This window comes from Strix uralensis, chromosome 2 (assembly GCF_047716275.1).
Source record: "Strix uralensis isolate ZFMK-TIS-50842 chromosome 2, bStrUra1, whole genome shotgun sequence".
In the NCBI taxonomy this organism is placed as follows: domain Eukaryota; kingdom Metazoa; phylum Chordata; class Aves; order Strigiformes; family Strigidae; genus Strix; species Strix uralensis.
The window spans coordinates 134,839,034-134,865,812 of record NC_133973.1 but is presented as its reverse complement, the minus strand read 5'-3'; the positions used below and the strand labels follow the sequence as shown (position 1 = coordinate 134,865,812).

The 26,779-nt window shown below is 38.0% G+C and overlaps 1 protein-coding gene across 1 annotated transcript in view; it reads right to left on the bottom strand.

Moving 5' to 3' along the window:
* RSF1 (remodeling and spacing factor 1) overlaps positions 1–26,779 on the bottom strand; it is a 68,873-nt gene that overhangs the window by 14,888 nt on the left and 27,206 nt on the right. The window contains exons 3-13 of the mRNA XM_074860433.1: positions 25,941–26,033; positions 25,065–25,270; positions 22,911–23,068; positions 17,881–19,619; positions 15,268–15,465; positions 13,940–14,044; positions 12,208–12,287; positions 7,391–7,445; positions 6,012–6,121; positions 3,020–3,087; positions 1,727–1,934 (exon numbers count right to left, since the gene is read on the bottom strand). Coding sequence (XP_074716534.1) covers positions 1,727–1,934; positions 3,020–3,087; positions 6,012–6,121; positions 7,391–7,445; positions 12,208–12,287; positions 13,940–14,044; positions 15,268–15,465; positions 17,881–19,619; positions 22,911–23,068; positions 25,065–25,270; positions 25,941–26,033 — 3,020 coding nt within the window. The remainder of the gene's footprint in view (positions 1–1,726; positions 1,935–3,019; positions 3,088–6,011; positions 6,122–7,390; positions 7,446–12,207; positions 12,288–13,939; positions 14,045–15,267; positions 15,466–17,880; positions 19,620–22,910; positions 23,069–25,064; positions 25,271–25,940; positions 26,034–26,779) is intronic.

Sequence of the window (26,779 nt, the reverse complement as noted above, 5' to 3'; positions counted from 1 at the left end):
GGGTCGTTTAGATGAGATGCTGGGGGATATGGTGTAGGGGAGAACTTTGTAGAGTCGGGCTGATGGTTGGACTCGATGATCCCAAGGGTCTTTTCCAACCTGAATGATTTTGTGATTCTGAAACAAAGGACTGAAACAGTACTTGTACTTTACAAGCAAGTGATATATTCAAAATAAGTATTGTCTTACACAAAAAAATGCATAAATCTTTTATAGTAATAATGCAGAGTAAAGATCCAGAGAGCAAGCTGCCGTTGCTGATACTAGGTTTCAGCTGTCTGCCTGGGATACAGCTTTACAGTGCATTACACAGCAGGTTAGAACAGCAGGTGAATATAAACAGGCTGTCAAACTGAGGCTGCAGGTGCCATTTCCATAGGACAGATTCTAGTGTTCATGTAGTACACTGCAGCGTAACATCTGCACAGCAATAACTACGGATGAGCATCACCTGTGGAGGTTGAAAACCACCCCCCATGTTCTAGCAGAGACGACCTCCCCTTCACAAGCCAAGCCCTGTCCTACACAATGTCTGAGAATTAGAATATCCTGTCCTAACACAAAACTACTGCTCTAATGCAAAACGTGCATCTCGCAAAGTCATCAGCTCCCATCATTTCAAAAGTGAGCCAACGCTTTTTTTAAAAACCATTGAGCACTGGAGGTACAGAGTCACTTGCATGTGGCCGCCAGCCGAATGTAAATTCCAGTAGAACATCCAGAAGGCATTGAGCAGAGGATGGAGTTGAAAATGCATGAGCACACTTTAACAGATCAATGCGCTATTAATTCTGTGAGATTTCCACAAGCTACGCTCATCGATTGGAAATTTCCAGCACATTTAGCTCAACTATTCAGGGTGCACTGAAATGTCCTCACCATGGTCACAGGTGAAAAACAAAGCTCAAAATTTGCATTTATGTTGTATAGATTATCCATACACTTTGTAAATTGACTCAGTGACTGGTGTAAAGCTTTAAATGTTGATGGTAAAGAGCCCAGACCTCATGTTCCATTATGTTTCTTCACTGAGGCATACAGGACATCTAAAATTATTATTAGATTTTTTAATGTTAGGAATTCCCCAGACGGAAGGATGAGAAATCCCATGGAAAGAGTTTCAGTTAGCCAGAGAAATACTCATTTAGCATTTAAACCTTCACATGACACATATTTGTTTTCTACAGTATAAACCACTTCTTTGGCTGTTTTCAAACTCTTATCTCCCAGAGAGCAGAAGTCAGAATTTGTTTCAGAACCTGCATGTTAGGTTCTATATGCTCTAAAGGGGGACGTTTTACTCTTCCAATTTCTAAATAACAATCAGGCCCAATAAAAGCCCCAGAAATTAGGACATATTTTCAAAAGGAAACAACCAGCCTCATTTTAGCTACATCTTTGTTAAGGATTTCTGCTAGACACGTACATCAATCAGAGAACTGAGCCCGCCTGGCTCCTTTGCTAACGTAACCGTGTACAGAACCCCACAGTGTGGCCTCAAAAATACCAGTAACATTTCCAGAACATGTTTTGCTTAAAATACAGACTGGATGATTTCAGCAGACGGATCTGGAGTGCAGTTTTTCCAGCACAGTGACATTCCCCTAGGCCAGCAGGACTTCTGCTGGCACCGTGCAGTGCTGTTCCAGCACTGGGCACATGCTCCTAATGATCGTTTCAGCCTAGCGCGCTGTGCCTTGTGGTGGAAGTTAAGTTGCAGACCTACCCGTCACTGATCTTGAATTCATCCTCACTCTCTTCTTCGTCCAGATTACTGTCGCTATCCAAGTCATTTAGTCGCCGTCGTTTCTTGCGCCGTGCTGCCGCAGCCCTTTGTGGTCGCTTGTTTTCTTTCCTTTCTTCCTCTAGGATTGTGGAAATGTCTTTTCCACGGTGACCCGTGATGTTAGACATGTCCTTGCCTCTGCCAATGCCTGAATTCAGTTACAGAAAGGGGAAAAAAGAGCAAGTTTGGGTTTTGTTTAACTTTATACATATCTTTCTACCATGCCTCTAGCTTTATTTTCTGTAAAGCAGAATGTTTTTTTGTCATGCAAGACTTGGTCTGGAGTCTTGTTCCTGACACACACAGAGCCCCAGCTGTGGTCACTTGGAAATACTGAGGTCCACGCAGAAGACAGCAGGTAAGTGTTGGCATTCTGACACTCAACCCCAACCCACGTTATTACCAACGCTAGTGCCTTCTGAGTAGAACAGACACCAGAAAATACATTTTCTTCACAATGCTGAATAATCTTCTTGGGAGATGAAGTGTTTAAGTTGCTGTCTGGCCAGGGAGTGGAGTTTCTGAAAAGCTGGTTTTACCGTGGAGACTTAGTTATGTTTATTCTATGGGTCTTGTGTTACATACCCACAGACACCCAACTCTCAGATTGTCTGTAAACATCCACCAAGCTTCTGAAAACTCATGTCTTGATGGAGATGCCACAAGCCAAACACCTGAGGGATAACATTTCATGGCAGCCATCTGCATCTCCATCTTTTGGACCCCTATGTTGCCTTAACAGGCAACAAAGAACACAATTTCACTTTATTCATGTTCAACTGAGAAGTGTTTATAGATCTGAATTAACATTTTTAAGATGATGTTGTAGACCCAGTCTTTAGGGGGTCCAACTGCAGACCAATTATAAGCCCAGTTTTTACAGGGGGCAAACGTCAACAGCACTAGCTGCTATGCCAATCTCAAATCTAAAACTGAGCAAATTAATTTTAAAGAGTTTTCTTGCCATGCTTACTCCCTACATTCATATATCAAAACATGCACAAGCTGAATTTAACTATCAAGACCAAATACTTTTTGGCATCTTATGGCAGGCTGAGATGGCCATTCCCAAGGGAAATTACGTAGTTTGATTCCAAAAATACAGCAGTAAAAACTGTAAACTACAAAGTTGAAGGGAGAGAATTCTATTTGTTGCTTTTCGTATCAAAATAAATTTGGTCTCGATCTTCTTATCACCATTGCAATGAATAACAAATAACGTCAGAAACATACCTCCTCCATCAGCCTCCTTGATATCATCTTCAATTGCCTCATCGATTGCCTCATCAAATTCATCAAACCTAAAAGTAACAGCTTTCATTTACTACTCTGAAGAGAACCCTAATTAATTTATATTACAAAAACATACCTCAAAATCTAAAACTGCTCTAGGAAATCACACTGCACGGGCAATGGGCTGGATATATAATAAAATAACAAAGATAATGGGCAGGATTGATGATAAAATAGCCATTTTTTAAAAGGTGTGTTTCTTATTTCTACTTGCTAGCACATTATTTATCATTGCCTGGCTGTCTTACTGTTGATTCATGTGAACAGAAAACCACTTTCATTTTACATGACATACCACTGAATTTAACAATATATAATGAAAGTTCTTTAAGATGGTATCAGTGGCATTTTTCAGATGAAGTATTAGTCATTTTTTCCACACCTTTTATTTCCTGACATACACACTACCAATCTGCAAAACAGACTCTCTGAAAAGCACCCATTAAAGTCAAATTACTCATCCTGTCTAAATTTTCTTGAAAACTTCCTTCAAATAGCTTCTTTCTCCTCTTAAAGCTCACAGTAATTATGGATCTGCAACATCCTAAACTGAACAAATAAGCTATAATGTTACAGAACTAAATAGGGCAAACAAAAACAAAATATTTGAAGACATTTGTGCTGCAGCAGCTTTTATAAAGGTGTGTAAACCTTTGCACACTGAGTAACTCGTTTGGAGGGAATAGCAAATGAAGGAAAAAGGATCCAGGCCTTTTACACAGATGACTTCAGTCTGTTTCTTCAGTTATGAATTCAAATCCCGTAAAAAAGGATTGTTACCTGTATCACCAAATAGGTGCCTTGAGATATAACATGCAAAAGTACAAATTTTATTTAACTATATAGGAAAGACATTTTATTTAGATGCGAGTTTTTCTTCTTCTCATTTTTTAAAAAATATTTTAACTTTTTTTAGATACAAACAACTAACAATTGGACAATACTTCATTAAAGATTTGGTTTCTCAGTCACGAAAGAAAGATTACAGCTATTTTTATCTTGGTCCTCCATAGTAACCCCCAGCAGAACAAGAAAGAATAGATTTAATATTACTCTCTATTCCAATAGTAAGTATAAAACACTTTCTCCTTTAAAAATAAGGTAACAGATTTCTGCTTTCCTTATACTCCTAAGAACAACTGCATGTCACGTTCAAGGCAGCTTTACCCAGCAAGGAAGTAACTCTGAAATTATTCCATCAATAAGATTAGCTCCACATTACTCAAACACTATTTTCCCTCCACGCTGCTAAAAAACCTCACCTCTTTAAAATGTGAGAGATCACTTAACACTTTCAAATCAATGCTAACAAATAACCTGAGCTCAAACATGAGCTGACAGCTGCTCGTCCATTAGGTGTAATGGAACATAATTTCTGCTGCTGCTGCTTTATTCATCACGCAGATTTTTGCTAACCTGCTCAAGAGAGGACTCAACAGATGACCCGGGTGATACAAAGGGATTTCGTATCTTTATAGAACCAGAATGCTACACAATACAGATTTGTCTGTAAGTGAAATAAGACATTTAGCATTTATTTTCCCCCGCTGAAGGAAAGCAGACACAATTCTCAGTGACACTAGCAGGACTTCACTGTGGACACGTAAATCTGAAGTGATACAGACACGTGTCAGCTCAAACTTACGTGTATGATGGAGTCTGTAAGACTCTATCATTCTGTATCAGAAGACTGATTTTTCCAGAACATTATATGAAACATTATTTCCAATAAAAATGATTGTCTTTGCACAACATGTGTCCTGCTGAAGTCACGCCAGATACCCTACAGGCAAGGGGTTTTTTCTTCCTCCTGCTCAGACGCTGCCTGATCTGTCATGAACATAACAGCAAATCTATATAATCTTGCCTGTGGCGTAATGTTCCTCACAGAAATACTTAATTTCCCAAAGCAGCAATGGTATTTTCATTACTGTTGGTTTCTGCTGTTAATTTTAAAAGTTACTGAAAAGCAACAGCTAAGCAAGGTCAGACTGAGTTTTCTGAGCAGGCTGGAAAACTCCGTGTACGCAAACGCTGTGCCTCTCCTCAACAGCAAACCCAGACTGACTGTGAGTTTAGTCACGGTTATTGTTGGAAGGTTTGGAAAGTTGTAGTGTTCTAATTTTTGATGATAAAAGTCTACATAGAGCAAGTACAGGAAAGAGAATAATTTTTTTTTTTTTTAAATATTCCTAACGTAGCGGAGACAAAAAGCTCTCAGGCAACTGCATTCTTCTCTAATGCCAAAAGGCAGCCTGCTTGCCTGGCGGACTGAAGAGGATATGGAGCATCTCAAGGTATCACTTAGAAAATAGTTTATAAAACACCTTGGTAATACACTGAGGACAAAAGGTAATATTAAGATCATGCTGAATTTTGGACACTTTAGTGACCTATTCTACTTTCAGAACGCAGAGAGTCTAAATATCTTGGAATTTTAATTCACTAATGGCATTTTTATCACAATTTCTCTAAAGAGTTACAGACCATTTTTAGATGTACTGTCTTCTAACTGCATTTTAAGTTTCACGCCCCTTTCATGTAAAGAAGCTGTAAGGGCAGATAAAAAGAGAGATGAATTTAAGGCCTTCAGATGCTAGCATGTCACCCTTTCAACAGAAACGAGAGGCATGATTCACCTGCTTTTTAACTTACTCCAGAAACTGCAGTAACACCAAAACCTTCTCCAGTATTCTTGAACAAAGTACCATATACATTTTACTTTTTTTATGCATTAGCCCTTCACTGTACCACCCCATATGCTTTTACAACCACCAAGCCTAGCCAGTATTCATAGGAAAAAGCAAAGACACTTTAGTTGGGCCTCTCTTTAAAATGTAAACATGTGCATGAGAAGTGGTGGGTTGCTTGAGAAAGAAAACAACAGCGTGACTTTTCTTTGTTTTACAAGCTATTTAAACAAGCTGCTGACCTGTAGCTTATGCACTTTCGGGTTCTGGTAGACCTCCTTTCAAGCAGCTTTGATTTTGGCTTTTTGGAATCTTTCTTCTTTTCTTCCTGACCTTCAGGTATTTCTGGCTCCTGTTCACGCAAGACAGAAGTGTCAAAAAGCTTCATCTCCCCCCTCCCTCCACACTCACTATGACTGAACTCATATGATCTAGAAAGCTCATAGGCCCAACACAACACATTCTGATTTCAAATATAATGACTTGTTACAGCAGAGTTCACGTGAACGCTTGCACATACCGGCTACGGAATTTCACGAGATTTCAAAGTTCAAGGGTATCATTGTGTTTATACCACAACACTGACATCGTGCCTTAGGTGATATTCCCAGGACTAGTAAATGCAGCAGCTGAACAAACTGTTGCTAGCATCTCTACCTACTGAGCACACGGACACTTCTACACGGTGCAGTTTCAGTAAAGTTCCACACATGTTAATTTTATGATATTGTTTCCAAGTTATTAATTTAAACAAACAAAAAAAAATCTGCCCCCAGGCTGAATTTTTCAAATATTTGCTCCCAGCCATAGACTCTTTTGCAAGTTTGTAAAATGTTATCATTTTCCTGTTATCCAGAGAGAGGGGGAGAAAGCTGGCTTTATTACAGTCAGAGTGGAAAGCCTGTGTTTAAAACAAACAAAAGTTTCATTTTAAGCTCTCATACAAAGAACATGATATAATTTCGGACGATGGCATTTGGCTGACTTCAAGAGAATCACTTTAAAACATATTTAAGAAGTGAAAAGAGGCTGTTCTCCACATGAATAAAAACATTCTTCCTCCTTTGTAAAGGGAAACCATATAAAAGAATCTATTAATAAAGCATTAAATGTTTAATAGTTTTTAACCACATGTGACTTTAATAAACATTTGTTGGAGGCAAATGTTATGCTTCTAATAGATAGTACATATTCCCTCTGAATCATAAGCCAGAAATATGTTTCCATCAGTTCCAAAGGAAAGCTATGACAATTACCTCAGACCTAATAACTACACAGAAGACACCAGAGTTAAATAAACTGACTCCCACCTTTATAAGCTACAGAATGGTAGAGCACTCAAAACCCAACTGTAATGGGTAGGGGGGTGATCCCACGATCCTTCACTGACAGAGGACTCTGTGTGGCACCAGTTGGCTCTAACAAACATAAAATTCCCTTGGTTTCTCTGCTAAATTCAATCTCAGTCTAAAACGAGGAGTCCAGAATTATTTCTGACCTGTAGATAGATTGATTTTTCTTTCCAAGATGCTACTAGCACTTCTAACACACCACCGAGAAACTTCTTCCCTGAGAAGTTTGGAAAATAAAACAATAATACAACATAGAAACGGTAACTTACCTGAGGTGGAATGATGTTCTCAATACTGATACCCACATACACCAATCGCTCTTTTCTTTAGGAGAGAAAAAATGAAAATAAGCTTATAAAAAGACTGCAGATATCTAAAATAATGCTGTAATTAGCACCCTTTGAAGCTGTTACTATCACTAGGCAGAAGCATCCCAAGAGGACGTTCCAATGGAAAACAATTATTTTAGTTGGAATTACGTGCTACATCTCATATGATTACATTTTCCTGCATGCATAATGTAAGAGATTTCCAAAGAGTTCTGACAAACAACAGTACTTGAAGATTGTGGGCACCACAGAAATGATTGTATTGGAGTGTAAAAAGCAATTAAAAAACAACTAAAAAACAACAACGTTGTGATGAAGATTATGCTGTCAGATCCGTAACTACCACCAACCTTGGAGACACTGAAAGATAAAATGGGAATTCAAAATCACACTGAACTGGCAAAACTACATAAAGATGGGATGCAATCTAAGACGGAGAAGTGCCAGATTTTAGACCTAGGCAGGAACAATCAACTCTAGAAACACGAGGGAACAAATAACTGCCTAAGTAGCAATTCTTTGCCAGAGGAGAAGAGCCTTAACAAGGATCAACACAGTCAAGCTGCTGCAGAAACATGACGACAACAGATGGACGTGTGACCAGAACAGCCTACAGGACAACTGAAGGAAACCTGCCATGGTGGTCAGCCCTGTTCACACCTAACTGGAGTAGTTGGTGCCATCTGGGCACCACACATACTTCAAGAAAGAGGTGATCTAGCTGTAGAGTTCAGAGCTAGAGTAGAGTTACCGCGCTGTTGAGAAAGGCTGAAAAAATATGATAGACTGGTCTAGAGAACACTAGGCGGAGGGTGGGAGAGAGAGCAGTGCTCAGATACAGGGAAGACTTATAAGGAGAAGTAGGCAGTCCTCCTTGTCCACAGTACGTTACAGGATTAAATCAAAGTAAGTAAAGTTCAGTTTAGACTTAGCTTGCCTCAACACTATCATCTCAACCATATCATCTGAATTACCCTGGGCACGACTCTGGCTCCTGGCCTCTACTTGCAGCTCCTGACCGACACAAGCCTCCCATAGGTCTTGTCATATCTGTCAGTCCCAACTAGAGATGTCTTGGATATCCCAGCCCCTCGCAAACAGGGCTGGGTGCTGATCTTCAGGGGACTGAACTGAGCTTTCAAAAAAGCAGTCCGTCAGGAAGAACAGCCAGGTACTAAAAAAGACTGGGGTGGGTAACCAAACTACCATCACCACAGGTCCTTACTAGCCCTTTCCTAGAAAACAAGGGATAATTTAAACAAATTAAGATATCAAAGAAAGTTGGTGGCATTTATTGGGCTCTGCAAGGGCTCTAAAACCAAGCCACATCTCTACAGATTTTAAAATTATTTTGAGTAACAGCATTTTAGACCATACGCTCTGAAGAACAATCCTAAGGAGGGGCAAGGTATGAATTAGACCCTTGTCAGCAGATCTCCAACTTTCAGGATCCAGCGAAACATTGTTAGAGTTGGAACGAAATCATTCAAGAACCGATGCGAACCTCTTCTGGGTTTCTGAGCTAAAGAGCCTCAATTAACCAGAATCAGACTTCTGAAGTTACAGTGAGTGGTTGTATGTGCACATATCACGCTACGCTTCAGTCACAACAGGAGGCATCACGTACACAAGTCATCTAGACCTGTGCACAAACGTCTGAGATGCGTATTAATTTTAGATACACGTGCATCATATGTGTGTTATTTTTTGCAAATAAAGGCATCTATGTGTAAAAATACTGTTTCCAAAACTTTCATTAACTTCTAAAGAACCTAAGTATATTTTAAAAGTCTGACTACTCTTCTGCACTATTCAAATCACCTCCTGAAGAACTCTTTACTGAAAGAATCTACCATAATGTTCTTTTCTTAAATAACATGAACAAACATGGCTCCTAAAGTATTACTGAAAGTGTAAAAAAGGATTTTAGGTTGTTTTACAGCCAAAAAGACCATGAACTTTGACAATAGGTATCATTATATCTAAATTGAAAATTCTGGCTGCGTATGAACGTCATTGGTTTCGTCTCCTAATGTCAGTTCTCCAAACTGATAGATGAAAAGAAATCGTCATCCATCTGAGCACCATGAGATTGGTTGGATGAGGAAGAAGTTTGTCATTCACCATGCAAAATCACTATGCTCTTGAAAATGAATTAAGCAACATCTTAAGGCAAGGAATACAACTGCTAAAATGAGAAAGGAACTAGGAATGTAAACATTTAAGTATTCAGCAAGTTATCTTGGATAGCTTCCTCCACTTCTCATTTCTTGCAATGCAAAACATCAAGAGATGGGAGAGATGACAAAAATTCAGCTGTTTTTAAACATGATCAGTGGGGCTTTCAAGATCTGCTTTTCTTCTCCCTGGCTTGAGTATACACTGCTTAAGAAATTACCAAATGAAACAAGCCCATCCCGCTCAGGTAAAGGTCTTAAAACGAAATGCAAAATGAAGTATCAAATGCATTCCTTATTAGTGTGTAGCACACAGAAGCTCAACACTTTCAGGTCTGAAATGGTAGGTGCAGATAAGCACTGACTGGTTATAAACTCTTCCTAGATGAATCCAGAAAACATTTTCTCTCATGTAAACAGCTGCAAAAGCTGCTACAGGGAAGTCATGAAAGTGTGCATGAAAGGAAGCACTCCACCTGATTTGGCCTGGGAGAAGTAGACACGTAATCCCTAGAGGGATTTTCTCCCAAGAAGTCTGAGAGTCTCTAACATGAACTAAAAGGGGCACCCATAAAAGCTTTGATGTCCTCTCCCTCTAGCTGGTGGTAGGACATGATTATAGAAGTTAGTGTGTACATGGGAAACCTGAAATTCAGCCAGGTAGCACCTTAAATTCATGAAGAGAAAACAAAACAAAAAAGGTGTGACTTTGATCTACGTATTTGTAAGTCAACGTGAAACTTAACGTTTTCATTAAAAAAATCTGTCACATAATGCTTTGGGGATGGGTACAAATATAGCTGAGCAGCTGGATCAATTTTCATCAGATTCCTGAAAGCTAAAGAATAATTGAAAGAGCACAACAGTATCACTAGTTCAAAAATCACGATCATAACATCAGTTCAAAGAATCTATCAAGTGTGTGTGCCCATGAGGAGACAGCTGGTTTTCATCTCTTTGCCAAAAAGACAGACAACTTGTACTGTGATTTTACAGAAACATTACATTAAAATATTTCTGTGCCCAAAACAACAAACCTGCTTTAACTTTTACACTGAGCTGTAATAAGGACTGTAATTTCTTCTAGTATTATAATTCTTCAGCCTTTTTACCTTACCATTTGCTAAAATATATCATTAAGTTAAAAGACTTAAATATTCAACTAGTGTATCATGAAATCTTTTATAACCCAAGCTCATTTATCTTTAAGAGACTTTAAAAAATATTAAAAAAAATAAATTAGTCTTATGATATACAATAGAAAACATTTTTGGCATGAGGATCAGATTGCAAAATGGTTGTTAAACATCCGTTTCAGACACTGAAAAGTGCTATAATATCAATTGTATGCTCTCCTGTAACTGTTAAAAGACCATATTTTTACACAACACTAGGGATTTCAAGAAAGCAAGACAGACTGGAAATAGCTCGCATTCCCTGTAATGTTTGCCAGCAGAATATTTACCAAAGTAGGCCCAAAAATATTGTTCACTAGTACTGACTCGTCCCGCCATAAAGCGGAGCAGCAGACACAGTTCCTTTGTGTCCCATACTCCTGCACAGATGGAGGCTGTGTGTAAGCTGAGCTCGCTCATAAAAATAACTAATAGTTGGGTCCCCAAAGCTACAAATTCACTAGAACTGGCGAATCGTGGATAATTTTACCAGAGTGTGATCTAGACCACTCTGAGAAGTAGCAGCAATGTTAGGAACAGTCGGTACCTGCTGTCACTGTCGTTGTTGCTGCTGCAACAGCAGTAACAAACGGGAGATTTGAAGGAAGCTGAAAACCAGACACGGATTGTGCTCCCTCTTCCCAGCACCAAATCAGTACATCCCATGTGATATTACAGTGCCTGCTACAAATATAAGCCTGCTTTGTTTAATAATGCATACACATGTTATTAAATTTTGCAAACTACTCAATATATGTCCTAAAAGGTATAAATTATGCAGACTGTGTTTCATGTCCCTCATTTTCAGGTCTGAAAACTGCAGATAGAATGTTCCAAATATTAAGGATGTTGTTCATAAATGCAGTAAAACCGGTTGCATTTAGCCTTTGGTAATGGCAGGGGTGGACACCAAATTTCATTCAAAGTTGTAATTTAGCTGACCCACTGCACTCCAGCAATTGCATAACCTTGTAAATTCAGCAAAGTTTAACAGAATCTAAAGCAACAAGACTCAAAACCCACATTAATCTGGATGACCTTTGTAACAAAGTTAGGACTTAACCTTGCTTACAGCAGGACCTCTACACACGGTTGACAGCATTACTAACACATGCAGCTGAACTGAAAACTATTAAGCTACTGGTATAGGAAAGCCAAATTTGTGTTCAGGCACCTTAACCAAAGTTTAATACAAATGTATTTGCTTATCTTTTCCAATTATCGGACTTTTTCTCCCTTCTTGCTCTCCCAGTACTGCACCACCAGTGATCAGTGGGAAGTCAAAACCGGTCTTACCAATTCCCAGTCTTGTCGCTACTTTCCTCCCCAGTTATTTTAATGTTTGTTCAGTTATTACTACCCCTCTGCATAGCAGCTTGCTGTGAACGCAACCAAACAGTAGTACCTGCGTTCTGCACGCTCCTTCTTTTTTAAGACAACATCCAGATCTTGTAATTGTTCTTCTAATTTCTCACAGAGTAATTTCTAAGGGAATGAAACACAATATTAGTTTCTTTCACAACCAACTATTTTCATGTTGAACTAAAGTTGAGACACTTCATTCACTATTTCTATATTTGTCTGGAAGAAGGGCAAGTGCCGTGCTACACTGGAGGCTCCTCTTCGATGAACCAGGCTTTACAACAAAGACTGTCTTCCTAAAACACACGTGCTTCACCAGGAACTGCTACAGAGATGCATCCTCCCAGTAACTGGCATTTACTGTAGGAAGCAATGTGCCAAAAGTATTAAAGATGTTTAGAATAAACATACTTCTAAATTAGTACCACATTCTTGTTGGTATTTACAGCTTTGTCTCAGAGAAACCTGAGGATTTCATAGACATACATAATATACATACATAAAGCTGAGTGTGTACACACACTGTGATACTTGTTTGTCCCTTATCTTAATCTTTGGAGAACAGATGAGTCTGTGGACACCACAGTAAAAAGTAGAGATAGACTTCAGGACCATTTTCTTACCAAATGTTCCACCTCTTAGAACACCACTTAATACTCAAGGAGCCACACGTAAAAATGACTTTTTACCGACAAATGATGCCTTATTCCATGTTAATGCCCTCATCGTACTATTCCCAAGGATGATCTTCACACTTTTATAAATCTGTCATTTTTCATATTAAAAATTACTAAGCAGCCACAGAGCAAGGAGATGCTCTAACTACAAGCTGCAATCCCAAACTGTGTAAGGAAAACATTCTTACATATTCAGGATGATCACTACTTAAAAATACTCCTCAGAAGACAACTAAAAATCAATGCTCAATACAGCCATATCATGTCATGTCCAGTGTGGCTAGCTTTTCACAGGGCAACAGCTCTTTTGGCAAGGAATTTTTCTAAAAGCAAGGAAGGGGTTTGGGATCAGGCAGATTATTCTGCAAATGTGCATAAATGGTTCCCTGTTAACAAGAACAGCATCACACACTCTCTGTCTTATCCTCCCAAATACCATCCCTGCAAATCTTGCTATTTTAGATGTACATTAAATGCAACTGGACTCACGCACTAATATAGTGGGGGTTTTTTGGCAGAAGCACCTTCTAACCCTCAAAAAAGTGTTCATACTTGTCTATTACTTGACAAGGACAACTCTGGCTTTCCCAGCAGAGGCAAACTGTACCGTGAGACTCATGAGAAGGAGCAGCTTTCTCTAACCAGCTTCTAAGCAAATGTCTCTGAAGGAACAGCACTTCAGAAACAGCTGCTTGCTTTGGCCACTGACCCATCCCTCATTGCCTACTGTTTCCCCCTCCAGGATGATAAAATGATGTTTCTTTTTTGAAAAATTAAGACATTATATTTTTAATACTATGTTAGTCTTGAGGTAAGTTGACAAAAGATGGGAGAAGACCAGTGTGATTGGAGATTCCCATCGACATCTCAGCAACACACAGTCATTTATCACTAGCAGAAAAAGGAAAGGGAAAGGAAAACCACCTCACAAAACTCAGTTCTCCTAACAGGCAGGAGGGATGACCAGCATCCTTACGATTCAACACAGTCTATTTTGTAACAAAAAAATTATAGAAGAACTCATTAAATTCCCAACAAATCTCCACAACCACAAGCAAAGCTGCAAAGGAGAACAGTGAAGTCGAAGAGGAGCCATACATGCTGGCACGGCGGGCAGAACCACTCTCCATCAGGGATTATCATCAAAGGAGGGCGAAGGCAGGCTGTGTGGTACCCACTGTCACAAGAGTCGCACAATAAAATCTGTGGAAACAAAATGAATCAGGAGTATCTTCTGGCATTCACATGTTATAAGCTCCAGAACTATTTCCCCAGCCAAAACAGAAGCACTTTATAAATACTTCAGACTGTGCCAAAACCCAGAAAAATCTTGTATCGCTTATTATTAGATGTTACCAGGACTGGGGTGGTTTGTATGGGGATGTTTATGTATCACAGCTTTCCATTTTAACACCAGATTTCCCCTTTTTCTGCTTTCTCAGGCACTTAGCACTACTGGACTACACAGCCTGCGTGCCCATAGTGTGGAATCTGGTAATGCTTTCCAGATCCTGGACTAAGCGGGAAACTCCATCTGGACAAGATGTGGTGTGAGCTGTTTTGCCTGAGCACTCACGCCCACACGAAGGAAACCTGGCCATTTCCTCAATCAGGATGATTTTATGTCCCAGACAGCAGTAACAAAGCCCTGCAGACTCTCAGGGCTTTACAGAACTAGGCAAGTATTCGAGTTCATACTTACCTAGGTAAAGATTGAGATATCCCTTTCCATTAAAACTGAGGAACAAAGTTGTGCGAGTATCTACTGGAATATTTATCTCTAACATCATAAAGGTCAAACTTTGTCTCAGCTGTGCTGGGATATCTGTCACACACCTGAGAGTACGTTCATCTTGTGGATTCATAGTAGGACTGCACATCATGATTTCCCAAATAAACGGAGGAATTCATGACAACATCTACCACTGATGAACGAGAATCATAAACATCAGAAATAGTGCAAGCTCAGTGTTCTTTCTGTATAGGATTCTGCTGTACCCACCCCCCAGGATGCTGGGCAGCTGTATCCAATGAGGATGACTATGTAGCTGTGACCATGTCACAAGATACTGGAAAGCATACATTACACTGCCTTTTTTTTTTTTTTTTTTGTTTAATGTTGTCTCCTGTATTCACTGAGATTGCAGGCACACCCTCAAAGCCTCACCCAGATTAATTCTCAATGGGCTAAATTGTGCTATACCTCATAAAAGACAACATTTCAGAGGTGGTAAACAGAAGAACTAACTTCCTTCCCTCCTTATTAAAGGTAAACTCATCTACTGTCATGAGTTTACCACCTAAAACCTAGAAAGTATTCTCCTATGTAGAGCCACCCCAAAGGATGATGTGCCTTCAAGATACCACCAAAGCCAAACCACCAAATCTGACACAACAGCCAACAGGAGCTTCCCCCAAAAGCCTACCAGCTCAGGGTGATTGGGAAGGCCACACTTCTTGCACGGCTCATCGTCATCAGCAGGTGCAGCTTCTTCTTCCTCCTCTTCTTCCTCTTCCTCCTCCTCCTCAGAGTTTTTTTCACTCTCCGAGTCCTCACTTTCTTCATTACTTGAGTATTTCCACCTGCCACGTGTTCGTGTACCCGTCCACCGAACTTTGCTTCTCTATGAGACACACCATTTCAAAGAGAAAACACAAAGGAAGCTCATGGAGTTTCTTCCCAGATGTTAAAAAATATTTCCTCTACACTGAAGTGATTCGTTTCAATCAGAACGGCTGCAGTAAACGTACAAGAGAGCACTTCAACAAACAGATCATCTTTCAATGAGATTTAAAATGCAACAGAATAATAAACAGAGAAAAAATCCTATCTACCTGCAGAAAGAAATTTTCAAATAAAACTTAAAAGATGACAAATTTGTCACTCAGCCCCTTTCTTCTAATTCGACAAGGTAAACTTGCTTGCGAACATGGTAAATTCTACATTTAAACTTTTTGATGATAGCTTTCCTCAATCCAAAGAGAATCTTTTTTTTCTTTTTCCCCTCCATGCACAGTTTATGTCTTTTATTTCACTTTAGGAAACATGCTTCCACTCTAACAAGTATATCAGCTTAAGTATTTCTGGTGCTTTCCTTTAAGTTGGTCATCCTCTTCTGAAATCAAATCACTGCACCTTTTAAGTGCATAACTTATACCTAGGTGGTCTTTCACATGTATACATTTCCATTATTTTCTTAAGTGAAAACTGATTCAGTTGATGCTTCTTTTTTGCTAATCAAAAAGGTATCTACCCCTTTCTATCATATTTACTATTATATTTTGAATGAAAACCAGATTTTGATTAAAATTCAGAATATTATTTTGAATTAGTTAAAGCTGCTTTCTGCAACTAGGATATTTTATATTAAAGCAACATACCAAACAGAAGAAACTTTTATTCCCATTAACTGACTTGTTTCTCATAGACTCCATTCTCTCCCAACCCTTCCTGCTCCCCCACCAGACATTGAAAAAGGAGAATAACTTTTCTAGCTTTTTCAATTCAAAACATTCTTTTCAATTTTGACTATACCTAGTCATTGACCTGAACAAGCTGAATAAACTAAAATGTACAAAATATTCTATTTCTCCTGCAGGATGGACTCATACCACAGCAGTATTTGTCATATTGGTAAAATTTTGTTTCATGTTCTTAACATCAATTTCTACCTCTTTACAGATTTTACCGTTCACTAAACTTTAGTAGCAAATGTATTTGAAATACATGATAGCATTAGTTAAACTTTAGTCTTCATCATATGTCATCATCATTTCAAATATATTTTTTAAAGACCCTTCTTTAAAAGAAAACAAATACAAAATAACCTATTATAAAGATTTGGGTATTTTTCATCTTGATGAAATGACAGAAGTTTACTCGTGTCAACCTTCTTCCTCCACCGTATTTATTTTAAAATCTCTCTAGAAAAGTAAGCATCTTTAGATCTCCTTATCTTTCAAAAAAGAGATCAAGTTAAAATGCCCATAGCAACAGCACTTCAAAATAAAACTACTTGTAGGACTCTACAATCACTATTACTCTCATTTATTTTTTTAATGAAAATCTTTAAATAAAAATTGTAAATATTTATTTTTCATTACTTTATGTAGATGACAGAATTTTTCAGTATAGAAGTTATCATTCACTGAAAAAAATCATCCAGTTGTTAATTTTCAGAAGGTTATTCAACATGGCGTATGAAAAAAACTTGCTAAATATGTGAACGTCTTGGGAAAGCTACAAAATCAGTAAGAAAATGTGTAGCAGTGGAAAAATTAATAGGATTTCAAGTCGATATAAAAAGAGTGCACTTAAAAATACAGACCCTCCATTCCTTGTTTCTCTTTTGTACTCCATATGCAGAAAAAAATGGAAGGTAAATTAATAAAAGGTGTTTATAATTACACACACTTAGAAGCACACTATACATGTGTAACTTTTTGTGTTATATCTACCTGACATACTTTTAAGATCTATGCTGCATAAGCAGAAGTTTGTAATGAGAAAAAGATACCTCCACACAAAGTAAAATGTATATCCCACATACAAGAAAAGCTAAATTATATTATGAACTCACCACAACAATAACTTTAGCTACACCTAGAAACAGAAGTCATAATATTTTTATTCTTCACCATTTGTTGGTTCGTTTTTGGCTTACGATCATCCTGACCAACCAGACACCAACAAGTGTCCATCTAGTAAATCCACAGGAGCTAGAAGTCTCCGTTCAGCCACTCAGCCAGACTGACTGAGGTCTGATTGTTTCAGTGTTTAGAAGAATTCACTCCGGTTGACTTGGTCTACTTAGTTTAGGTTAAGTGACAGATTTTAAAAACTGGTAAGTCAACAGATATTAGCACTCTCTTAGGGGGTGTTTTTAAACTGGTGGAGTCCACTAACTGGATTGTAAAGCTAGTTTCTTGCAAAAGCTGACCAAAGGAATGTAATCCTCAATATTCCTACGTAAGTGTATATTCTCCTTATAGATAAGACCGTGGGTATTCTTTATTCCCAGGTAATAAAACTGTATTACCTTGTTAACCTTAGAATTTGACTCCTTCTCTTGTTTTTTTGCATCTTCTTTTCGTTCTGGTTTTTGTGCTGCTGCAGGTTTCTCCTCTTCCTCTTCAGGTCGTTTTTTGTCAGGTTTCTGATCCCGAGTCTCCACAACTTTTGGAGTAGGCTTGGATATTCTTGGAGATCGCCTTAACGTGCGGCCAATGCTGACCTCTTCTGGTGGTGTTTCTGTCTTTCTCTTCCGACTGGAGATCCTGATTGTTAATTTAATTCCTTCTTTCTGTCTTTCAGAAGTTATTTCTTTATTATCTGTTCCACCGCCTTCTTCTTCAGAAACTAGCTTATATTTAAATTTGCTTTTAGGTACTGGAGATTCCTTTTTACTCTCTGAGTTGTCCTCTAGATTAGAGGCATGGGCATCATCTAATCTATCTGGCTCTGTCTTGGTAGCTTCGGGCTCTTCCTCTTGTTTTTCAGGGCTGGATTTTTCTTCTGCTTTGCTCTCCTCAGGCAGAGCCGTTTTACTATCAGAGGCCTCCTTTTCCAAAACAGGTTTCTCTAAAGTAACGGGGGAAGTAGATGCAGGGGGTACCTCAGCAGCTTTTGGAGAATCGGGTTTCTCCTCAGACTCACCTTTACTTTTCAAAGTTTCTTCATCAGACAGTGCAAGCTTGGGCAGTTCTGCAGGAGCAGATGCATTTGTGGACTTCTCTAGCTTCTCTGAACATTCTTTGGATGGCGGCAGTCTGTCCTTTTTGATTTTCGTGGCTAGATTCTCTTCAGTTGTTTTGGCACAGTCTTCAGAGTTTGAAGACTCTTCCACTACCATTTCAGTAGTTGTGCTGTCAAGGGACTCTTTTTCCACAGGACTAGATTCCTCCTTTAAAGGCACTTTCTGATTAGAAACCTCAGAGACCACAGTCCCTATTTCTTTCACCACAGTTACTGCATTTTTCTCAACCTCGCACGCTTTTATAATTTTACTAACAGAGTCTGATACCTTTAGGGAGTCCGATACCTTTTCCCCACTTTTTCCATTTCTCTCTTTTAATGAGCTGCTGTCTTCCTTTGTGCTAGCAGAGTGTTCTGACTTATTATTCTGTATGACACTTGGGGTTATTTTTTCACAGCTAACCTCTCCATTTACTAGCACTTTCCCATCAGGACATAAAGCAGTAATTGTAGGGACTCTCTTAAAAGCTTCTTCTTCTGGTTTCCCTTCTTCCTTCAAGACATCCTTTGTGGGAGTAACACATTTACATAGGGGCCCCTTTATCGGACTGTCATAGTCATCCGTCAGCTTGATCTCTCGCTTTTTAAGTGGTATTTTTGCCTGCTGGTCATTTTTAAGTTTCTCACTTTCTTCCACAGATTTTTCCACAATTTCTTGGGGAGTTTTGACATTAACACAAAATTCCAACCTCTCCGGCTCATGAACTGCTATTTTGTCTGAACAACTTTTTACTTCTTTTAAGTCTTTTGGTTCTGTTTTGTTTTCCTTCACCTCTACTTTAACAGGCTTGACATTTTCTTTAAAGGAGTCACTTTCTTCTTTGACAGTTTGCTTTTCTTCACTGTATTCTGAAGGTTTCTCTAATTTTACTATTACTGGCAATTTTATAATTTCTTTTTCTTCCACTTTCTCAATTTTCAGTGTATTTTCATCTTCTTTGACCACAGGAAGAGGAAGGCTTTCCAATTCCATTGATTGTTCCTCCACCTCCTCTTTTTCTTCTTTGATTTTTAATTGATTTTCTGTTGACAGAGAAAAACAACTATGAAACAACCAGGGGACCTACAGGATTACAAAGAACATCCATCAAAACAAAGGCATATCTCAAAAACCCAACAACCCAAAGTCCCCCGCAAATTAATCTCTTCCCATGGAATTATCAGGAGTCTGGCTTATCTAATACTGTCAGTAAATGAGTGGGTTGCCAACTTTTAGCTAAAGAATCACCGTTCAGTTTAATTATATACCAAGATAAACCTACATTTCAGAAGCTAGCAGCAGAATTCTAGATTTATCCTTCTTTATACAGACATCTCAGCCCCCTTCTTGAGTAGTACCACAATACTTTCAGAGGATACATAAAACCTAAGCAGAGAGCGCACAAAGCATCAACTTGAAGTCTCACTTGTGATTCTGAATTATTTCACAAACCAGAACATGGTATAAGATTCTATGGTCTTCAAGTGAAATTCCACATAGAAATCAGTACCCTGTTTGTACACGTTTTTATTTCAATAAATACTTAACTATTGTATTTTAACAGTTCAGAGAAAAGAGAAGACATTCAACATTATAGCTTATGGCAAAATTCATCTAGATTCTCTGGGCAACAGCTACAACTCCTACATACTATCAAAACACAAACAACAGACAATATTCTACATTCACTTCATCTGCCATTTCTAAAATAAGAACAATGAATAGTAGCATATCTCAGAAAAACCTGCAGAGCTTGAAGTACAGTTCCAGCATTCAGAAGGAACCATACATTTATTTTGTTATTATGTACTTAAGCCTATTATTTATCATTACTACAGCCTCTTAATGTCCTTTTTTTTTTTTACCATATTTTTTAAGTCAGCTAGGGATAGAACTAATTAGAAAAAGCAAATATAATAGCACTACATATACCATAACAGCATCCTCCACCATCTGGAAAATGTTACTGCAAATGTGCCATAACTCCAAGCAAAAAGATGATTTTTTTTCTTCTACCTAATCCCTCTCCCTCCACACTAGTGCAATTTTTTTCCAAGATGAGAGCTTCCCAAAGTGGTTCAAAATATACAGAGGAAAGTACATGACAGCTAACTTTGCTACATTAAAGAAAAGAAGCATTTTAGAAAAGAGTGGTGAGGAAGAATTAATAGATTTTATAATATTTTCAAATACAAAGCATGTATCCAAGTAAGTATCTGCAATTAGTACAGCAGTGAGATGCATCTAAGGCACTGGAAGTGATAACATTTTGAAGGCTCAAGGCTGGTTTTTTCCCTTTCATAGAAGTGGTCCCCACTCTGAGCCCTTGCAGCATAAAAGCCACCTCTTTAAAGACATTTGTCTGTAACACTAGGAACGAGGTATTTTTTCCTGTGTCTGAACACTTCCACCACCCTCTCTTCACCCTCTTTCTGCCTCAACTTTGTTCAGCCATTTCTTCCTTTCACCGACTGCTTTCTCCCAGACTTCATCAAGGATCACCAGAGTCCCAAAACTTCTCTATACTCAAAATAAACAGTTATTCTATAGTTTTAACTCCTTGAACTGCTCGTAAAGCATCTCATATATACAAAATGACTCACTCAATGCACAAGTTGTCTTAACACTATTCGAGTCAATCAATCAGGCTAGTAAAAAACATGTAAGCATTGGTTCAGTTTACTTTATTTTTGTATGAACTAATTTAATGGTATTTGGGAAATGGCCAAAGCAAACAGGCATCAGGTCTTCCAATATGTTTTCACTGTACCTTAGAAGGGCTGTGAGTGCAGTCCTGGGACTAATAGGAAGAAATACTAAAGCTTCTCAACTGAGAGGCTCTGAAGTAGTGCTCTGTGAATACACCGACTGCACTTAAATCACTGCATGTGTAACCACTTTCATTATTCTTTACATACATGGGACTAGTGCCTAGGAGTGATTCTGCATCCATACACAGCATCAATAATGCAAGTACTGACCCACGTGAGTGTGCCATCGGATCTGGGGAATTACCTACAGCGCGGACATTCGTTAAAATTTTTTCAAATGGCTCCTCCTGAATTCAACGTAAATTAAAATTGTATCTGAAGCAGAGATCTCGATTAGATGATTTAAGCTGGCCTGATCAATTTTTAGTGAGACACAGGCAAGATCGGTACTTGGAATTAAATCTGCAGCGTCCGTAACCACGCAGGTTATGTTGTCACTTATACACACAGTTAGATATTGGAAATGCCTTAGACTGAAGGAAAGTTCTGCTGATGTTCATCACAAATAGTCTTTTAATGCTTCCACAAGAACTCGAATTTTATCTAAACGTTTTATTTATTTATTCTGTTCTACACTTTTTGCTTCAAAGAATGAGAATAAAATGGCAAGTCTTTCTCTCTGATACTCGGAACCAAGACAGGCCTTGGCTAATTCCATATATCAACTTAACTTACACAGATTTGAAGGAACACACACTAACACAGTGGAATCCTTAAGTCTTGTTTCTGCTTGTGAAAATATTTCCCTGTATTTTAACAAAATCATAATACCAGGTAGTAACTGGGGTAAAATTACTTGGAATAACAAGCTTCTATTTTTTCATAACCTAAAAAAAGATGAGATTCTTAAAACACAAAATACTTCAGGCTGATACTGACACGTAGTAAAACCAATGCACAAACCAACAAGTCAGGTAAGTTGTTAAATACGTGCAATGACATGATAAGGAAGGAAAAAAGGTTCTTTGTTAAGAAGAACAGCAGAGGCACCTAAGGACCACTTCACTTCTAAAATATTTTAGTATTTTAAATTATTTTAATTTAAGCTCAGGTCTTCTTGAAAAATCACATAATTATGATATATTTGAGGAAGCAACCTATATTTTTTTGATTCAATCTCAAAAGCAAAAACGAACACACCCCATACTGTATTGATTTCAGTCATGGCATTGCACAAACAGATTTTTTTTCTTTTTAAAATTTTAATGTTGCTAGAACAGGAAAAGTTTGGCAACAGTTCAATGCTCCACAAAAACATACAATGATGAGTATTTACAATATTATACAAGATGTACAGCAAAAATAAAATTACTTAGAAAACAATTTATACACATCTCATAAATAAAGCTCTTGAGCCGAAATATGCACTAAAAAACCTCCAATAATATTTATAATTTCAAAGTATTCAATATTTACTTGATTTTACTTTGAACATAAACATTTTTTGTGGGTTTTTGTTTCGTTTTTTAAAGAGTCCTAATCTAACACAGTAATTTTTCATTAAGTTGAAAATTCTAACATTGCCACAGCACAACATTTAAAATTTGAGAAAAGGCAGAAAACCTTGTGTGGATGCTTCTTCACCCTTTTTGGTGTCTTCATCTTCTATGCTTGGGCTTTCACGTGATGAATTCTCCTGCTGAGAATTGTTGTTTTTCAACAGGGCAGGATCAATTTGTGCTTTCAAGAGCTCAAGGGTCTCAGCAAGCTCATTGCGGTTTCTAGATGACAGAAAAAATAACATAGTGTCTGATAAGCCACTTACTCACCCCAAAGGGATTAATAAAAAATAAACAAACACCATCTGCTTAAATGAATGCTGCCCTGAAAACCTTATATCCAAGCATAGTGGAACGCCTGTGCCACCAGAGCGGCTGCGACTTTGCAGTCAGAAACCTTCCAGGTTATCCATACTAAAATAAAATCATTTTTCTGGAAGGACTTTATCTATCCCAACTCAAGTCCTGTTGGCTCTGGATCCAAGCTGTTACTATTATTCTTTTATTTATTATCCTGATTTTTCTCTGCAATTTCTTTTTTCTCTCAGCAGAGAGGAAGTTGTAGTTTTCTGCTCATGCACCAAAGGATCAACCACATCATTCAAGTGAAATGTTCAAAAGCAATTAAGTCATTCTGATACTCTTTTGCAAGTACCCATCCTAAGCACACATAGCAAACAACACAAAGTTGTCTAGAAAATTCCAGCTACTTGAGTTATGATAGCGAGAAAACGTTTGTGCATCTCTCTGGCATGTGAATCTCAGTGCGCTGTAACTCCTTATTGAAACTGGACATCTAACTACAAAAAAAAATACCTTAATCTATAATGAATTTGAGCAACAATTAAACTGAGTCATTGTTTTCCTAACAGACTAGAATAACGAGACTCTCAATTCTTTTTTCGAAGTCAACATTCAGCAATTTGTTTTGCCCAGGTTTACAGAAAAAAACCAAGGAAGCCTGGAAATGCAACAACCTTGAGATGTGGAATCTCACAGGTTTAAAACCTCTTCTGGTTTTACAATGCATTACTGTGTTTTTCTGCTGCGGAGTGTCAGAACTTTCCCAGCAGAACCCTGGCTTCTTCCATTTTTGACACTGATCTCTGGAGTCTATAATGCATGAAGAGAGATAAACACTGCTCTGCTCTTGATGGGTTTGTTTAGATACATTTACTTTATTCCCCCACAACAGCTGTCTAAATTTCACTGGTAGTAATGTTTATCATTTTATGGCCTGTTGACAGTTAAACAGTTTTGTATGACTCCCTTGGTTACTAAAGTTATGGATATGCTGCAGATATAAAAATTAAAATTTATAAACAGAAAAAAAATGTCATTTGACTTTTTCTAGATCTCTTTTTAAAATCTCCGTGTATTTTTTATCTGATGAGTCCAGTTTAAAAATCCACTTGCCAGTAACCACATTAAAAAACAAGAATTTTACACAGAGATAAACTAAAAATGAGTGACTGATAGGTATGAAACAAATTTCAAGCTAAAGGTATGAAACAAATTTCAAGATAATTCTCTTTCCAGTAAGAAAGATCCCATATAACTTACAGTAGGAAAGCAAAAAACAAAATATGTAACAGGAATCACAAAAAAACCATAAATCTGAAGCTAAAAATATAATTAAAATATTAACAGACCAATCTGCAGCAACTGAGACCCAGAGACAGTCATGTACACATGTCAGTCTGCATCAACATCACACAACTCATCTTTAATGATCTATCAGCTGAATTCTCCTCCAGAGGAATTTTTTGCGCCTATTTGTATTGTCAGTGGTTTTGTATTCCATGAAGTTAAAATTGCCATGTAATTCCCCCAGGAATAAAAATGTCCACTTGTAATTTTCTTAATAGAGCAGAAGTTAAAGAAGGAGGAGACCTCCTCCAGTTCTTAAGGCATTTTGCTGGCCAGTGAGCAATATGGAACCATCATCCTCAAGAGAGGCTTCTCTTGGTACCCTTTCCATATATCCGCTGGAGCTTGATTAAGCAGAAAACAAGTTACAGGTTGGCTATTACCAACAAATCAGCAAGTTATTTCTGTACATGGTTGTTCATTAAAACATACACGTAAAGGCAGAAAATCCCACTGTCATGAATCCTACTCTGTGAGAAATGGAGATTTATTGCAATACATTTCTGAGCCTCAATCACAAATAGCTAGAAACCCCTATGAAAAAAAAAAAAAAAAAAGAAAGGAATACCTAACAATGCACTTCCATGTGGATCCATCCTGGTCATCCTGCTCTTCTATGTACATCCTGACATTATGCTCTTGATCCAGCTGGTACCAATACATCAGGCCATCCTTGTCTCGACCAATGGGCTGAAGACGCATGGCGTCGGCATCCTCCTCGTTAATTATATTCTTAAACTTTAGATTGTCATCAAACTGACATTCACAGAGATACTGAAAAAGTGAGAAAGAAGGAAGACTGTTAAAATATCAAAAATAAACAGAAATTAAAAAATCAGCTCATTTCCTTTCAGTGTAATTTGGAACTTTTTAGGCCTCTCTCTATTGGATCTGTGAGTTCACTTTAGCTACCATTTTTTTTCCCCAGAACATGTTGTTTTTAAGTGACAGACAAGTTTTATTAGTTGTTTCTTTTTCCTGGCCAGCTTATAAAGTTGTAGTGGGGTTTTTTTTTGTTTTTTTACATACTACGCATGATCTCATTCTACACAAAAACCACATACACAGCTTGGAACCAACCCTGACAGCTTTCTCAAGACTTGAAAAGATGAACTCCCATCTTTCCCTCTGGAATTCAGCAAGCTAATAAACATTTTTAAAAGTGTACTGCACAGGCAAATAGCTACTGATAAAACAGTATGTACAAACCAATTTTCATACAAAGTTTCATACAAAGTGTGAAAAATATGCAAAGTGTTACGTTCAGTTTGGGCCAATGAGTATCATGTCTGTTAAAAAATGAGCTCTACATCTAATATATCTTACTTATGGTTCAGTCAAGCTAAATTTGTAAGATGTTTAAATTAGTGAGAAGGCCAAATCTCCAAGATATTTAAGTGAGTGAGGAAAACATAATTTAAAAACACAGTTGATGAATGTGTACCTTCAGAATCCCCAGTTTGCACTCAACACTCATTTCTAGGTATCCTTTTTTTTCCATCTCCCAAGCCCAAGTGCTGTTGAATTCTTGGCATATCTGTCACAAATAAAAAAATAAGATTGCTAGGGTGAGTGGATAAAAGCAACTTTAAACTTTTATATTAATAGTACCTTACTGCAGTAACAATTATACATGATCTCTTCAGGACTGCAGGTCAGAAAGCCTCACACAAAAATAAAAAGTAAAACTGGGGTAGGCTGGCAAACCTCCATGGAAGAGTAGATCATCAAGGTCCTGATCACCACCAGCTTCTCTAAACCTCTTAAATTAGGCAGCACAACTCTCAACTGGGAAGGTATTCTTGTCTTTGCTATTTTCCTATTTCTGACCTGTCTATTTAGAATATAAATTCTCTCGAGTAGATGTGATTTCTTATTACATGTCCTTACAACACTTCACCCGTAAGCTGCCAAACTCTCTTGGGGCCCCCTAAATCCTACAACTGTACTGCAGATTACAAATGCAACTGATACTTCAGTCAACGCTGTGGAATTATCATTCCTTAGAAAAGTATCCTGGGCTTCAAGCTGCTTGATAAATATTTTAAAATATTGTAAATACAGCCAATTTCAATTTGCTTAAAGCAAATAAATTCAATATGGGGGAAAGAAACCCAATAAACACACACAAAAAAAGTGGCAGGAGAGGATAAATAGATTGAATCAGCGGGAGCTCCAATAGTAATGATGGAGAAGGAATTCCCTCTCCTCTTAAACAATTCAGACATGCTCATGAACAGAGAAGAGCTGCTTATCAATTGAGGACACATGGTGGGATCTCCA